At 54.4% G+C, this 15,365-nt stretch overlaps 1 protein-coding gene across 4 annotated transcripts in view; it reads left to right on the forward strand.

Annotated features, from left to right (window-relative positions):
- Window positions 1-8,259: 8,259 nt before the first annotated feature.
- The window catches only part of ADCY3 (adenylate cyclase 3), a 90,162-nt gene continuing 83,056 nt past the window's right edge, over window positions 8,260-15,365 (forward strand). Inside the window, exons 1-2 of one of the 4 annotated variants that reach the window (XM_053891087.1) lie at window positions 8,260-9,177; window positions 9,661-10,489. In XM_053891087.1, the coding sequence (XP_053747062.1) occupies window positions 9,815-10,489 (675 nt within the window). In that variant the 5' untranslated portion in view covers window positions 8,260-9,177; window positions 9,661-9,814. The remainder of the gene's footprint in view (window positions 9,178-9,660; window positions 10,490-15,365) is intronic. The other 3 variants (XM_053891085.1, XM_053891089.1, XM_053891086.1) reach the window with 3 other exon arrangements.

Genomic DNA, 15,365 nt, shown 5'->3' on the forward strand with positions numbered 1-15,365 from the left:
CCAAGGGGGACAGATAAACCTCAGCTTTACAGACCTGGGCCTCACTCTGCTCTGACTTGGTAAATATAATCGCGGAAGCTTATACTCAATGTTTCTTATTTTAAGATATGAAAATGGGTCAGCAGCATGCAAATCAAGCTGACCTGAGTCTTTCCTAGTCGGGCTGCAGGCTGCAGGGTCCCCCTGGGTGTCACCCTGTTGTGGGCCTGCTGTCTGGTTTTCGACCCTCCAACTGGGCTGCCTTTCTGCCTCCCAGGCTAGTGACACAACTCTGGATTTGAACAGACATATCTTCTGGCAAAGGCCTAGTCTCTCCTGCTTTGCTTTCCCCTGACTCACACCCTGTGGTCTGGCACTAACTTGACCCCTACCCAAGCAGGGGGTCAGGCTACTGAGTCTATCATTCCTCCGGCAATGACTGATAGACTGGGCAGGTCGGATTTCACAGGGCCTGCGTGCCAGGCCCTAGGGTCAGGTGCATGGGTACAAACTTGGCAGTATCCTTTATCTGCTGTGGAACCTCAGGCAAGTTATGAACCTAGTCTCAGTTTTCCCATCTGTAAAATGGACATAATAATCATATTTACATCATAGAACAGTTGTGATGATTACATGAGATAAGGAGCTTAAGACCCAACCAAGAAATATCCTGGATGCTAAGGACTTTAGAATCGAATCTGAAAACAGTAAAACCATAGGAGTTTTTGAGGAAGTGCAAAGTCTAAACCGTGGTTCTGGAAGACAATTCTAATGACAGCATGAAGGGGATTTGGAGAGCCTTGGAATGAATCCCACAAATCTCAGACATCTCTTGTTCCCGACCAGCCTTCCTGGAACAATGGGTCTGTCCTGTTAATGCAGATTAGGTAACATGGAATAAAGGTAGGGAAGATCTCAGGCAGATAGATGAGTTCCTTCTAGAGCTTTTTCTTGCATCAAAAGATTTCAAGGACCTCTTTCCTCTCAGAAAAAAGCACCTTTTCACAGACTTTTTTAAAAAAATTTTTTAACGTTTATTTATTTTTGAGACAGAGAGAGACAGAGCCTGAACGAGGGAGGGGCAGAGAGAGAGGGAGACACAGAATCGGAAGCAGGCTCCAGGCTCTGAGCCATCAGCCCAGAGCCCGACGTGGGGCTCGAACTCACGGACCGCGAGACCGTGACCTGAGCTGAAGTCGGACGCTTAACCGACTGAGTCACCCAGGCGCCCCAATTCACGGACTTTTAAGATGCTTTACAATCTCCAGATTTAACCTGTTAGTGACATTTCGTGCAGCATCAAGATTGGAAACATCTGGGGAAGATTTGTTTAGGAGAAATGAACTAATATGGATCCTTGCTATAGGCAGCATTGCCTGGCCATCCTATCAGGAGCCTACTGTGATAGATGGAACAATGGCCCCCAAACTGTCATTATCCTAATCTCTAGAAACTGTGAGTGTGTTACCTTACATGGCAAAAGGGACTTTGCAAATATGACTTAGGACATTGAGACGGGGAGATCATCCAGGTGGGTCTAACCTAGTCCCATGAGTCCCTAAAATTGGACTTTCCAGGCTCTGTTACGGGGAGATGTGGCTATGGAAGAAAGACCAGAGAGATGTAATATTGCTGGCTTTGAAGATGGAGGAAGGGGGCCAAGAGCCAAGGAATGTGGGTGGTCTCTAGAAGCCAGAAAAGGTAAGGAAATAGATTCTCCCCTAGTCTCCAGAAAAGAACAAAGCCCTGCCAAAGCTATGACTTCCACCCGATGAAACCCATTTTGGACTTCTGACCCCCAGAACTGTAAGATGATATGCATTTGTACTATTTAGACACTAAATTTGTTATGGGAGCTATAGGAAAGGAATCCATATACTATGGGCCGGTTTGATGCTAAGCACATGAGAATCAGCAGTTTAAAAAGCCAAAACAAAACGGGTTTTTTTGTGTGTGTTTTTTTGTGTGTGTGTGTTTTGTGTGTGAGTGTGTGTGTGTGTGTGTGTGTGTGTGTGTGTTTTGCCAACGGAACTCACATTCCATGGGGACGAAACAAGACTTAGGAACAAATAGTTATACACTGTCATTTCAGGCAGAATGTGCCATGAAGAAAGACGAAGCAGGGTGAGGAGGTGGATGAGAACACATCGTCTGCCCCTGAGAGACTCCGCCAGAGTGGGAGACAGATGAGCAGACCGTCCTCACAGCGGTTCTCGAGGGGCCGCCCCTGCCTGGGGATGAGAGAGGACCTCACAGAGCACATGGCATGGGAAGGGGGTCTTCGAGGATGGGTATCTGGTGGACAACAGGAGGAAAGAAAGATCCAGGCAGAGGAAACGGCATATGCAAAGTGATGAGGGCATGAGAGGGTGCTCGGAACCGTGAGAGCTCTACACGGCTGGAGAGCAGCAGCACAGGCCTGGGTAACGGCGTGGACCTTGGGCGTCTCCAGCATTCCTGGACACAGAGAGAACGAGCCCTCCACGAGCTCTGGAGGCACGATCCAGAGACGGTACCCTATGTCCGTTTCCTTACAGTCTTGTCTTGTACCCCAGAACGGATACAAATTCATGTGTTCCGCTCCCCAATCAATCCCTGATGGTTTCGCGATAAAAATCGTGATTAAAATTACTTGCCGGTTAAATCACTCGACTTCCCTCCAAGGAGAAAAAAACATCACTTCAAGTACAACTGAAGTCTGGGAATAACTATGAGGTGGATTTTGCCACCCCCTGGCATGTCTCCAGGTCATTGAAGAAGCTCTGCAAATGGAAAAGAGGATCCGATGGAATTGTTATTGTTTGTATTTTTAAATTAAAAAAAATTTTTTTAATGTTTATTTTTGAGACAGAGAGAGACAGAGGATGAACGGGGGACAGGCAGAGAGAGAGGAGGACACAGAATCCTTAGCAGGCTCCAGGCTAGGAGCTGTCAGCACAGAGCCCGACATGGGGCTCGAACTCACAAACCGGGAGATCATGCATGACCTGAGCTGAAGTTGGATGCTTAACCTACTGAGCCTCTCAGGTGCCTCAGAAGTGTTATTAAAAAATTTTTTTTAACGTTTATTTATTTTGAGAGAGGGAGAGGGAGGGGCAGAGACACAAAATCTTCAGATTGAAGCAGGCTCCAAGTTCTGAGTTGTCAGCACAGAGCCCGATCTGGGGCTTGAACTCACAAACCACAAGATCATGACCTGAGCCAAAGTCAGATGCTTAACCTGCTGAGCCACCCAGGCTCCCCAGAACTGTTATTTTAATTCAACAAAGTTTATTCATAACCTACCAGGGGCTGGCATTCCAGGTATACAAGTAAACCAAGGCCTTGACCCTGGGCTCAAAGTCCAATGAGTGGGGCAACAGTCATGTAAAATTACAACAAATCCTAGTAGGTGTTAAATACAGGTATAGAAAGTGTACTGTTGGATCCTGTCTTAGGTTTCTGTGGGTGTCATAACAAATGACCGCACCCTGGGTGGTTGAAAACAACAGAATTTATTCTCTTGCCATTCTGGAGGCCAGAGGTCCGGAATCAATTGGTCAGCAGGCCTGCACGCCCTCTGGAGTCTCAAGGGGAGAACACTTCCCTGCCTCTTCCAGCTTTTGGTGGCTTCAGGCACTCCCCGGCTTGCGGCCCCTTCCCCTCAACCTCTGCCTCCATCTACACATCATCTCCTCCTCTGTGCCTGTCTCACCTGAGGACACTTATCATTGGATTTAGGGCCATCCAAGCAATCCAGCATGGTGTCATCTCAATATCCATAACCCAATTACATCTGCAAAGACTTTTTTTTTTTCCAAGTAAGGTCACATTCACAGGTTCCAGGGATTTGGACATGGATGTACCTTTTTGGGGGCCACCATTCAACCGAAGTAAAAAATGACTGGCGTTCCTTTAGTGCAACTTGAAAGGCAAGGTGATAGCTGAGCACTTCAAAAGTACTATCTTATTTAATCCTAGTATGTGGCAAGGTGGGCAGTCCTCTTAGCTGGGGCAGGGACAGCTAGCGACCGGATTCTCAAAGGAGATGGGGACAAGATCAGATTTGGATTTGGAACAATCGCCCTGGTTTTGGGGGTAGAGAATGGGCCGGGGGGTGAGAAGGGCAGAGGCAAGGGTGATTCCTGAGATCGAGGTGGGGGCTGGGGGGAAGCAGACATGGGGACAGTAGATTCTTTTCATCTGCAGTGAGGGCTTTTCACCAGCACTCCTTTAGCCCCTCCAGCCTGACCCCCCAGGGGTCTCAGCCTCGCTCTTTCGGGTGTTGTGACTTCCCACCTGTGAGAGGGACCGTGAAGTTCGGGGCCCCATCTCCTCCCCACCCGAGCCTTCTCTAGCCATCTTTTATTGTTCTAAAATCTTTGTCTGTTCCTTCTCATCCCCAGCAGGCCGGGGAGAGGGTTGTTAGCACATATTTCTATGGTGCCTCTTCCCAGAGGGGCCCTGGCTTGAGTGCTTTTGGAAACGTGACATTTCCACAGAGGCCCCGGGATTACTCAGCATTCACACATTGCTTCACACTCCATGGGCATGTGTCTTGCCTTCCCCAAATTTAACCTGTCTGGGCCTCAACTTCCTCATCCAGGCTGGGGCAGAATGATGCCTCGAGTCTCTTTCTCTGCCATCTAGGGAGCCACAATTCCACAGGCTGCCTCTGGCTGCTGGCTAAGCACCTGGTCCCCAAGATCAAGTATCCCTTGGTTAGAGAGGCAGCAACTGACTGACTGGAGGAAGCTTCTTGAGGATTCCTGCTTGAGCCTGACTTCTGTGTGGCCAAGAGCACATTCGGCATCCAGCCCCCTCTCTGCTGCCCCTAACTGAGGGGTCTCTGAGCGTCAGTTTTCTCACCCACGTAATGCGGGACGTTCGTACTTACGTCATAAAACTGAAGGAGACAACACACAAATCACAGGGCCTGGAAGCACTGTGCTCTCTCTACTCGCTTCCGTCTGCCTATTTGAGAGCTCAAAAGATCCAAGGGCAGAGAGTAGGCCGTGCAGGTGGACAGAACAAGTGGGGCACGGGGACCAGAAGGAGAGGCTGGAGCCACACCCACAGGGCACGTGCTCACACTGCACACACACTCACCCACGTGCATGCTGATCAAACACACTGATCACACATGCTCACTCACACCCATCACATTTGCTCACGCTCACCCTCATGCACATGCACACTGATCACGCACATGCCCACTGATCACACAGGCTCCCAGATGCAACCAGAGACAGCTCGAGGGAGACAGCAGCCCACCCTGGAACAGTCACGCTGGGACAGAAGTGGCCAGAGCGCCTTGGGGATCCGGCCATGAGATGGATGTGAGCTCCTCCCTTTGACTTGCTCCATGGAGATCTGCCAACCGCTTTGGTTCCCATTAATTTCCTCCTTCCTCCCAGTGACCCCATCTAGGGGTTAGTGCTGGGTCATTGCCCTGCCAGGACACATGGCCAGTGCACAGGGGCCAGCTTTGTCCTGTACCACGTGACTCTCTCCTCCAGGTGACAGGATCCAAACCTCTGAGTTGGCAGGAGTTGACAAGGGGTCTGGTCCCTTATGGGACAGTGGTGTGGTGTCTGCCCATCCTTTGGGCCCACCTGTCCACTCTGTCATGTAGCGGACGCATGTCGCCTCTCTGCACTGTCTTGTTCCCTGCCTCGTCGTCCCTGAAGCTTGTGCACACCGGGAAGTACCCAGTGGGGTAGGGAAGCGAGTGCATGAATACTCCCCTCTTCCAGCCCTCCAGCAGAAAGTTCTGAGTTGCTTTTTGCACTCATGGATTGAGCCCTACTGTCCGTGGTGACCACTCATCACTCACCCTTGTATTTACCGGCTTCCCCACCTTCTTTCTCTGGGAATCACTTGTCCAATTAAACCAGCTGTATGCAGGCCCTGGTCTCGGGCTCTGCCTTCAGCTAAGGCCCCAAACAGGGCTCTCCTGGGGCCCAGCACCAGAGGAGCTAATGATCTTCTTTCCTCCCACTTCTCTTTCCCCAGGACACCAGGGCTCTGCTCGGATCTATTGTTTGCTAGATTCGGGAGCCGCCACATTTCCCCAGGGGCCCAAACCACTCCTGTTTATCCAACAAAAATTAACAGTCTCCAATCATCTCTAGTCTCAAACCATACAAGCAAAGAGGTACCTATCCTTTGTCCTGGGCTAGGGTGGGAGTCAGGACACCCACCCGAGCTGACACAGGAGCTGGGCGTGGTCTTACCAAGTAGGAAGCCAGGCAGGAGAACTCCAAGGCAGCTGACACCCAGGTTCTGTCCCCAGTTTAGGACATGCGTCCTAGGCAAGTCACCCACGCAGCCATTCACGGTCTTGGGTTGCGTGGGTGCGTGCCTGTGTGTACATGTGTTTTAAGATAGATACAAAATGTATAGCTTAGAAACTGAAGACACTTCCTACCCTTTTCTTGAGTGGGGTTATTTTTAATTTCCCTGGACCAGGACATTTCAGTATCAGTGAATGAGGCCCGTGGGTTCCCTCGGGGGCAAGAGGTGCACTTACAAAGTGCCATTTCTTCCTAGGGAAATCATTCATTCAGTGGCTATCTGGCTCCAGGTGCCGGAGAAGCTGCGGAAGGCTCTCAGGGCCGGCTGCCCGTCTCCCACTAGTTGTGTTTTCCCTGATGTCTTCCGCATGCAGGACCTTGAGCTGCTTTCCTGCTCTGGAATATTCACTCAGTGGCCTCTGGCTCCTAGGGAGGCCCATGGGGCTTCCCACATCCCCAGGGAAGGGCTGAGCCCATACCCAGAAAGCAGAGTAGGGATGGGAATGTGCTCCGGAAGCTCCCCTCCCCCGCGGAGCCTTGTCAGAGGCTTCAGGTCTCTGAGTGCGCCCCTTTCAGAACGAGTCAGATCCTTCCAACAAGTCCTGAAAGGCCCAGTTTCGGGTCATCTCTGATTGCCACCTGGGTGCAGCCGAGGGTCTGTCTTATAGGTTATTTGGTGCCCCCACAGAGACGGCAGGCATCCTGAGGGCAGGGACTGTGTGGCTCCTCTGGCCTGCCCTGATGCCCGGCCCGGCTGTTGATAGGTGTCCACAGCAGAGAAAGGAGGATTGTGGAAGGTCAGGAAGTGGAGTAGTGTAGGCCAGTGATTAGGGCAGGAGGGGCAGGAAATCAGGCTTGTTTTTTTGTTTTTGTTTTTTTTAACCAGGGGTATCTGTGCAGAAAACTCTCCCTTTGCTAGGTGAGTGTGGTACAAAGGCTGGGACGTGAGGGCAAAGGCCCAGCAAAGAACCCACGTGGCCCGGGAGCTGGACGTGGTCTTGCCAAGTAGGAAGCCGGGCAGGAGAACTCCAAGGATTGTCTTATTACCAGGAAAGGGGGAGGGTGCAATGTGGGTGTCCTTTGTCCCAAAGCAGGCCCAAACAGTATTTATCGGCTTTCCCCCCTTTATTAACACAGGCACCTTTGTTAAACATAAAAATCATGTCTCCTTTAACATCCTGTAACAATTCAAAATAAAAAAAAAAAACTTTGGAACGCCAAACAAATTAAAACAAAGGGGAAAGGTGCTGTTTTATTCAAATTATGCTCCTCCAAACTCTGATACTATGCCCCCGCCTTGGTAATCAATGCCCTGACAGGTTTGGACTGAGGTTGGCAAGTTTTCAGAATTAGTAGAGAGAAGGACAGAAACAGCTGTGGTAGCATCAATTCTCTGATGAATCTATTCCTGAGGGATGTGAGGTGGCTGAGGCTTTGGAAAGGGCATTCATGGATGACTCTCAGTGGCACGAAGAGACTTGTCCTCCCAGGGCCTGGATGGCTGAGTTTCTCTCCTCTCTGACTCATTTCTTCTGCTCTCCCCATGGAAGCCCATTCCCTAATGCTGCTGGCAGTCTTCAGCAACTCTCCACCCCCGACCCCGCACTACACACACGTTTTGTTCCCCTTTCCCTTTATCTAAATTCTTAAAGTCTGTGGTTGATCTTGGCAAGGTGTTCTGTCAAAGCCAAGAAACATAATTTATACTAAGGTGTAAGAGACTAATAGGCTTAACCATTCACAGGAGCATTTTAGTTTTTAAGCAGAGTTTGTAAATTCAGACCCATCTCAAGCAGGTGAAATGTGCACGCGAGATCTTTCTGAAGCGGATCGCTTGCGATTCCACGTGCCAGGTGCCTACCGGGCCACTCCTACCCTCCTCCTTCAGGAACAATTCAAACAGAGCTCAGCTGCGGGCCCTTCGGCGGAAGGCTTGGACTGCCAGGGTGGGCGGGGACACTTAGGCCCGGCGCGCCCGGCGGGGCAGCCAGCCCCAAACCTCAGTCCCGGCCTCTCCTCTCCGCGCCCAGAAGGAAGCCGCGGCATAAGAGGCGGCGGCAGGGGTGCTGCGAGCGCGCCTCACCTGCGGGAGGGCACGTCCCGGGCTTTCATCCTCCGAGACCCGGCCTGCCCAGGGCGGAGGCGGGGGCATCGGTTCGCCCATCCTTCCTGCCCGCCGCCCACCCCGGCGCCTCCACGCAGCAGCCGCAGGCAGCTCGCCTCCGGCCGCTGGGGCGCGGGGCCACCGGGGCCCCTGCGACTCTCGCCCCCGCTCTCCTCCGCCTCCTACCCCACGCGGGCCGCGGGGCTGGATCGGGGCGCTCGTCCCCCCCCCCCCCAACTCCGGGACGCGCTCGCCGAGAGGGCGGCGACTGCGGGGAGGGAGGGGCGCCGCCCGCCTCCCGGGGCCTGGAGCGCGCGTGGCCCCGGAGCCGCCGGCGCCGCGCGGGGACTCACACAGTGCAGCGCGCCGCGCCCGGACTCGGCTGGCTCCGCTCGGCGCGCGGGCGGCCCAGAGGATGCTGGCGGGCTGCCCCGGCCTCGGCCCGCGCTCCCGCCCGAGAGGGCCCCGGGTGCGCCCCTAGCCGCGCCGCCGCCGCCGCCGCCACCGCCACAGCGGGGGCGAGAGGGAGGGGTCCGGCCGTGCCGCGAGCCGCAGCCCCGGAGGCGGGCGCCCCCCGATTTTTCAGCCCCCGCCGTCTTCCTCCTCCTGCGGCCGGGCGCCCGCGGATGCTGAGGGGCAGCCCCGCGCCTCTCCCGGCCGGATCCCGGGCCTGACGGTGAGGGGGGGGGGGGGTCGCCCTCCTGCCGGGGACCGGGACGCTGGCGGGGCGACGCGGCCCCCGCGCGCCACACGCGTGACCCAGCCCCGCAGCCCGAGCGGGGACCGGCCGGACCACGCGGCTCCCGAGTTCCCGCACAGGTAAATGCAGGGGCAGGCCAGCCTTCCCGAGGGCAGGTAGTGCCCGGAGGCGGAGAGCCGGAGCCGCCCAGGGTTGGGTGGGAGAAGGAAGTAAACACCAGGAAGATTCAGGAATCCCCGGGATGGCTCTGGTTGCTCCCGGGCACGTTTAATCTCCAGCTTCTAAGGCTTGGGCCTGTTGGAAATTTAGGTGAGGAAGTCAGGGACTGAGGGAGAAGGGATGACACAGATGGACCCGGAGTGTGAGGGATGGAGAGGTGGCCGGGCCTCTGGCAAGCCACAGACAGGAAACTGGTGAGGATGGGACCAGGTATGTGTGTGTGTGGGTGGTCCGGTGGTGGCGTGAGCGTGGGGGCGACTGGAGAAGGCCCTGGTCCCCGAGCCTCGGGCAGCAGGGATTCGTTCGGGAGGGGTAGGATGGGTCACGAGAAACCACAGATAGGAATGAAGAGCCGTGTATCTACTTGGCGTTGTCCTTCTAAGTTCCAGATCAGCGCCGCCTGTGCCCTGGAGACCTGCTCTGCGTCCTGCTGGAGGTGGCCGGCCCTCGAGAGCCCTGGTAGGTGGCCCGTTCCAGAGCCTTTCCTCTGATCCCGGTCCACCTCTCCTGGACTGGTAGAAGCAGACAGTCGCCAGGATGCCAAGGAACCAGGGCTTTTCCGAGCCCGAGTACTCGGCTGAGTACTCCGCCGAATACTCGGTCAGCCTGCCCTCTGACCCCGACCGCGGGGTGGGCCGGACCCATGAAATCTCTGTCCGGAACTCGGGATCCTGCCTCTGCCTGCCTCGATTCATGCGGCTGACCTTCGTGCCCGAGTCCTTGGAGAACTTGTACCAGACCTACTTCAAACGGCAGCGCCATGAGACGCTGCTGGTGCTGGTGGTCTTTGCGGCCCTCTTCGACTGCTACGTGGTGGTCATGTGCGCAGTGGTCTACTCCAACGACAAGCTGGCTCCCCTGGTCGTCGCTGGGATGGGACTGCTGTTGGACATCCTCCTGTTCGTGCTCTGCAAAAAGGGGCTGCTCCCCGACCGCGTCACCCGGAAAGTGGTGCCCTACCTGCTGTGGCTGCTGATAACTGCCCAGATTTTCTCCTACCTGGGCCTGAACTTTGCCCGCGCGCATGCGGCCAGCGACACGGTGGGCTGGCAGACCTTCTTTGTCTTCTCCTTCTTCATCACGCTGCCCCTCAGCCTCAGCCCCATCGTCATCATCTCCGTGGTCTCCTGTGTTGTGCACACACTCGTCTTGGGGGTCACCGTGGCCCAGCAGCAGCAGGATGGGCTGAAAGGCAGGCACTTGCTGAGGGAGGTGAGTCCTGCCTTGAGTCCCACCCAGGGGCTTCCCTTCCCACCAGCTCTCCTGCGAGGTGGTACCAGTTTCAAAGGTGGGATGGCATTGTTGTCTTTGCCCTTGAGTCAGCATATGTTGGGGGAGTGCCTCCGGGGCTCTGGGCTGCTTGTACAGAAAGACCGTCTCTCTCTCAACCTCTGGAGTCTCTCTGGAGCTTCTCTGTGCTTGGCCTGAGGGAGTGGAGGATGTCAGGACATTGGGCCTCAGGGCCACTCTGTCACCCGTGTCCAGCCCAGGTGGGCAGCAGGAAGGCCCACTAGGCCTGGTTCCAAGGCAGCGTCGTCCTGGTCATTGCTTCTGTCCTTGATCTCCAAGAGAAAGACCTCTTATGGGGAAGGGGAGGGTTCCCTTAGCCTCTGGTCTCCAGCCTGTCCTTGACTAGCTTCAGCAGTTGACTGACTTGTGTGGACTCAGTACCCCTCTGTCGGATGGGGACCGTATGTCTGCATAAGTGGTTGTTATCAAGATCAGAGGGCATGTGGGCAGAGATGCCCTAAGAAACACAAAGGTGTGATGGTCCTAGATCCTGCGTCTGCCGCTGGGAGCTCACGGTGTGTAGAGCAGTTGGGAGGTATGGGGACGTACATGGGGACGGTCGTGCTGCCCACGGTAGTGGAGGGTCTGCTAGTTCTTTGAGGACACGTTCTGCTGGAAAGGGTGGAGTTTGGGCCACCACTTAACTAATCGCATCGTGCTCCTGCCAGGAGCCAAGACCCTGGCTAGGCGGTGAGGGGCTATAGAGACTGGGAGGTGTGATTCTCAGCATCTGAGTTTATCTACTAACCCATCTGGAGGAGCCTGCGGGGCTTAATGAGTTCCACAGTCTTGTGCCCTACCTGCTGCCTCCTTTATTCTTGAGCCCAGAGATGGAAAGTGCCCTGTTCGAGGCTACATAAGTAGTTACAGTGATCACATGCCTGGAGCGTCCATTTCTCGATTCCGGTTCCAGTGCTCTTCCTCCTATGTCATGATGCTGGCTACATCTCTGCCAAAGCCATTATCATGGTCTCTTGGGCTTGAGAGTTGAGTCTCCATAGGCCCAGCAGTGCCATAGGGGTTGATGCAAGAACGCCAGGGAGCCGTCCCATTGCCTCCCACTTGGTTAGAGGAAAACACAGGTTTTCTGTTTTAACTTTTTCCTGCTCATGCAGGGTCCTCTCTCAGGAAGCCTTGTGCGTTCTGCAGGAGCCCAGCCCCGGGCTGGTGCGCACGGGCCCCATGAGTACACCAAGAGTTCCCTTGGTTTTTCTCCCGATGCCCTGTTCACATAAAGTGACAATCCGCCGTTGCTACCTTGACTTTTGAGTCCGTGAGCTTTAGCTTGTGCCTCTGCCAGTCAAGGGTCCTGCTGGAAGCTATCTGGGGAAGAGTGGCAGGGGTCATTCCTGCTTGGAAATGGTAGGAAGCACAGCTCAGAGCAGACAGGCGGGTGGGCATGGCAGCCTTTGGGGTCTGACCTCCAACTCAGAACTGTTACTTTCTACTAAACAGTCACTTCTGGCATCTTCCTCCCTGTCTGGGCCCCTGGACCACAGGAGTTTCCCATATGCTTCGCTGTCCCTTAAGAGAGCAAAAACAAATTCTCCCCTTTGGAGCCCAGCCACTAAACTCGTGATTTGCTGGTATCCTTTGGGTGCTGCTAAGAAGAGACAAAAAACCCAAAAGATTAGGAAACCGGGGAAAAAAGAAAACAAAATAAACAGAAGATAACAATATTAGCATCCCAGGAGAGCATGGCCTTGGCATGGAAGCAGTGCCCTGAATGTGACTTTCGGAATGGAGGGGAAGGAGGAGGTCCCTCTCAAGGTCCATTTGGGAGCCTGAGATAGAATGCAGGAGGCCTCAGCTTTCAGTGGGCTGCATTCCAGAAGTTTGAGTCACTTGTTTGGAACTAATGTGCCTTTTTAAAAGGTGCCTGGGTTCCCAGACCCACTTGCCCAAGTTTTCCTTAAGTCACAGAGTCCCTGCATTCAGTATTTCTGAATGTGGTGGAAATTAAGCCCCAGGTGGCTGTGTGCGCTGTGGGGAGAACACTGGATATATCTCTCCTCAGCTGTGTAATGAAGCAACACCCACCTGCCCTCTGCTCCTGCGGGCCCATGTTACCTACTGGGATCAAGGGTAGGATGGGACGGAGATGTGAGAATGGGACAGCCGGATCCCCAACTAGGGTAACCCCAGGAATGTTCTCCAGACCCCAGCACCACCGTGCTTTTCCTTCTCTTGCCTAAAGACTCCCCTTTTCTTTTTCTTTGCCCATCACCTGTTGGATCCAGCCAGTGACTCCCTCCTGGGCCGGTGGGGGGCAGTGAATTGGGTTCCAGCAGGCACTGGGTCTGGGGGCTTTGGGAATGCTCCTGTTGCTGCTGCCACCCGCAGCACTAAGAAGCATTTTCACTGTCAATGGCTTCCTCCTCTGCACCCTTCGTGCTCTCAAACCCATACTCCTCTAGTGGGGGGTAGGGGATAGATAGGGACAGGGAGACCTCAGGGTAGCCTGAAATGTCAGCGGCAAGACATCCAGCCTGCCCTGGGCTCTTCTCCTAGGAGGCAGGAAGGTTGGGGTTCTGACCAGAAAAGTAGGTCGAGCCGGGCTGTCAGATGGGGTGTGGGATTGGGGTGTTGCTGGGGTTTCACTTATTAGTGGATGAGTGAAGATTACTGAGCAATAGTATGGGCCTTGCTGCCTTTGGGGTCTGGGGATAATGGGAATCAGACAATCCCAGTCCGAGGCTGGGGGTGTAGGGGAGCTGGGCTGGGGGGAGCAAGCTGCAGCTAGTGGGGTCTCCGCACATCCCTCCCCTTGCCTGGGTCCTGGCGCCACCCTCCTCTTATGGCACAACTTGCCCTCTACCGCCCCAAACTGCCCCTTAGGGTGATGTGATGGAGCAGGATGGGGTCCAGGGCAGGGCTAGGCAGCAGCTGATGGGGGGAGGGGGGGTGGGCAGAAAACGCAGTTAAGGTGGTAGGGAGCATTCCTGAGGCCAGTGGCGATTCCCAAGACCCTCAATGCGCCCACACAACCTGTTCCCTTCTGGCGGGGTTGTTAAAGAGTCTGTGACTGGTTAGGGGCAAGGAGCAATATTTGAAAACTATTTCATAGCAGAAAGGCTGTTTGAGAGCAAAATTTTCTCTTGGACTTAATAGCCTGTTAAGACCTTTATTTACAAATGGGAACACGATATGCCGGGGATGTGTAATTCCTTCACATGTACACATCACACAGCATTCACCCCATGGATGGACATTCCGCTCCGGGAGGGCTGGAGGCAGCTATAGGAGGGATATTGTGTGAGAGGGCTGATGCTTCCAGACTCCTTCATCCACAGGCTGGAGTTTAGGGTTCTATATACATCATCCCATTTGATTCTGGATGTTACTGGCTCCATTTTACAGATGAGGAAATTGAGGCTCAGGGAGGTTGAGAGTTAGTGGAGGGGCTGGATAACGGGGGAGGGGGTCCCTGCTGAGTGAGAAGGGGGGATGATGGGGAGAGGGGGCAGGACATATCCAGAGGCTTCCCTGAGATCCTCTCTTCCTCTGGAATGCAGGCTTCTGAGCCTCTTCCTGCTTCTCTGGCCGCCCCGAAACGCGTTTGCTGAGTGGTGTTGAAGAAAGGTACCAAGAGGTGGGAGGCCCTAAAATATCACAGCAGGCACCCCCCTGTCTCCCCCTGGGAATTGGATACAAGGAGGGGAGAGGCCATGACGGACTCTTCCTGGTGGGGACATGGCTGGGTGGGTATGTGTGAGATGAAATGTGATGAATTGGGGCAGGAGGAGAGCAGGCTGGGGGGCTCTGAGCAACCAGAGGCATCAGGGTGAGAGAGGCAGGTGTGCAGGAAACGGGCGGGGAGGCAAAGCCACCGTCCCAGAGTGGGACAGAAGGGTCATCCCTCTGCGCCGTGTGCGCAGCTGGGCATGTTTTAGGACCAGAATACTAAGGAAAGGTGTAGAAGGGACGGGGAGGCATCAAATCCAGCTGTGGAAGAACAGTGCATTACTGAACATGGAAACAACTTTGCAGAAAATCACCCCCTCAATCCCATCCCGGGTGTGTGTGTGTGTGTGTGTGTGTGGCCTTTTCTGATCCTCCTGTGTGTGAGAACAGCTTTTCTAGTACGTCCTTGTCGTGCATATGCAGTGGGTCCTGACTTTCACCACGTTACCTCACTCATGTTTGGCCATGAATATCGGATCCCTCGTGTTTATTTTAAATTGGCACTTTTATCATTAGCTGGTTTTCCTGGAGAGTAAACTAAAGCCTGGGGCTGGGCCAGTAGTGGGGGACTGGGGTAGCAGTGCCAGTCAGACCCCAACATCCATGCCCGGGTCTCCCCTTGCCCCGCCCCCAGGCTTGCTTTGTAAACTCCAGGATGTACACACACGTAGGCCCCTGGACTTGGTCTGCCCAACAGCCCTGGTGGATGCTCCTTGAGGTGGACTTCCTAGGACTCCAAGGTCATTCTTGTTCTCCAGTTCCTTCACGTTTGTACGCTAAACCCCCTGGGGTGTTCCAACCCTGAATACATATTCAGACCTTCCCTCCCTGGCCCCTCCTCCACTGTGTTCTCTTAATAGGCACTTTTTTTTTTTTTTTTGAGACTGAGCATGGTGAATGTGGTGAATGAATAAGCATAAGGGAGGGGCAGAGAGGTATGGGGAGAGAGAATCTTAAGCAGGCTCCACGCTCCGTGCTGAGCCCCATGCGGGGCTCAAGCCTGCAACCCTGGGATCATGACCTGAGCTGAAATCAAGAGTTGGACATTTAACCAACTGAGCTACCCAGGCACCCCATTGATATGCACTCTTGATGACAGGCTTCTGTGGGTCTA

Source organism: Panthera pardus, unplaced genomic scaffold (genome assembly GCF_024362965.1).
Source record: "Panthera pardus isolate Hobbes unplaced genomic scaffold, ASM2436296v1 HiC_scaffold_26, whole genome shotgun sequence".
NCBI classification, from domain to species: domain Eukaryota; kingdom Metazoa; phylum Chordata; class Mammalia; order Carnivora; family Felidae; genus Panthera; species Panthera pardus.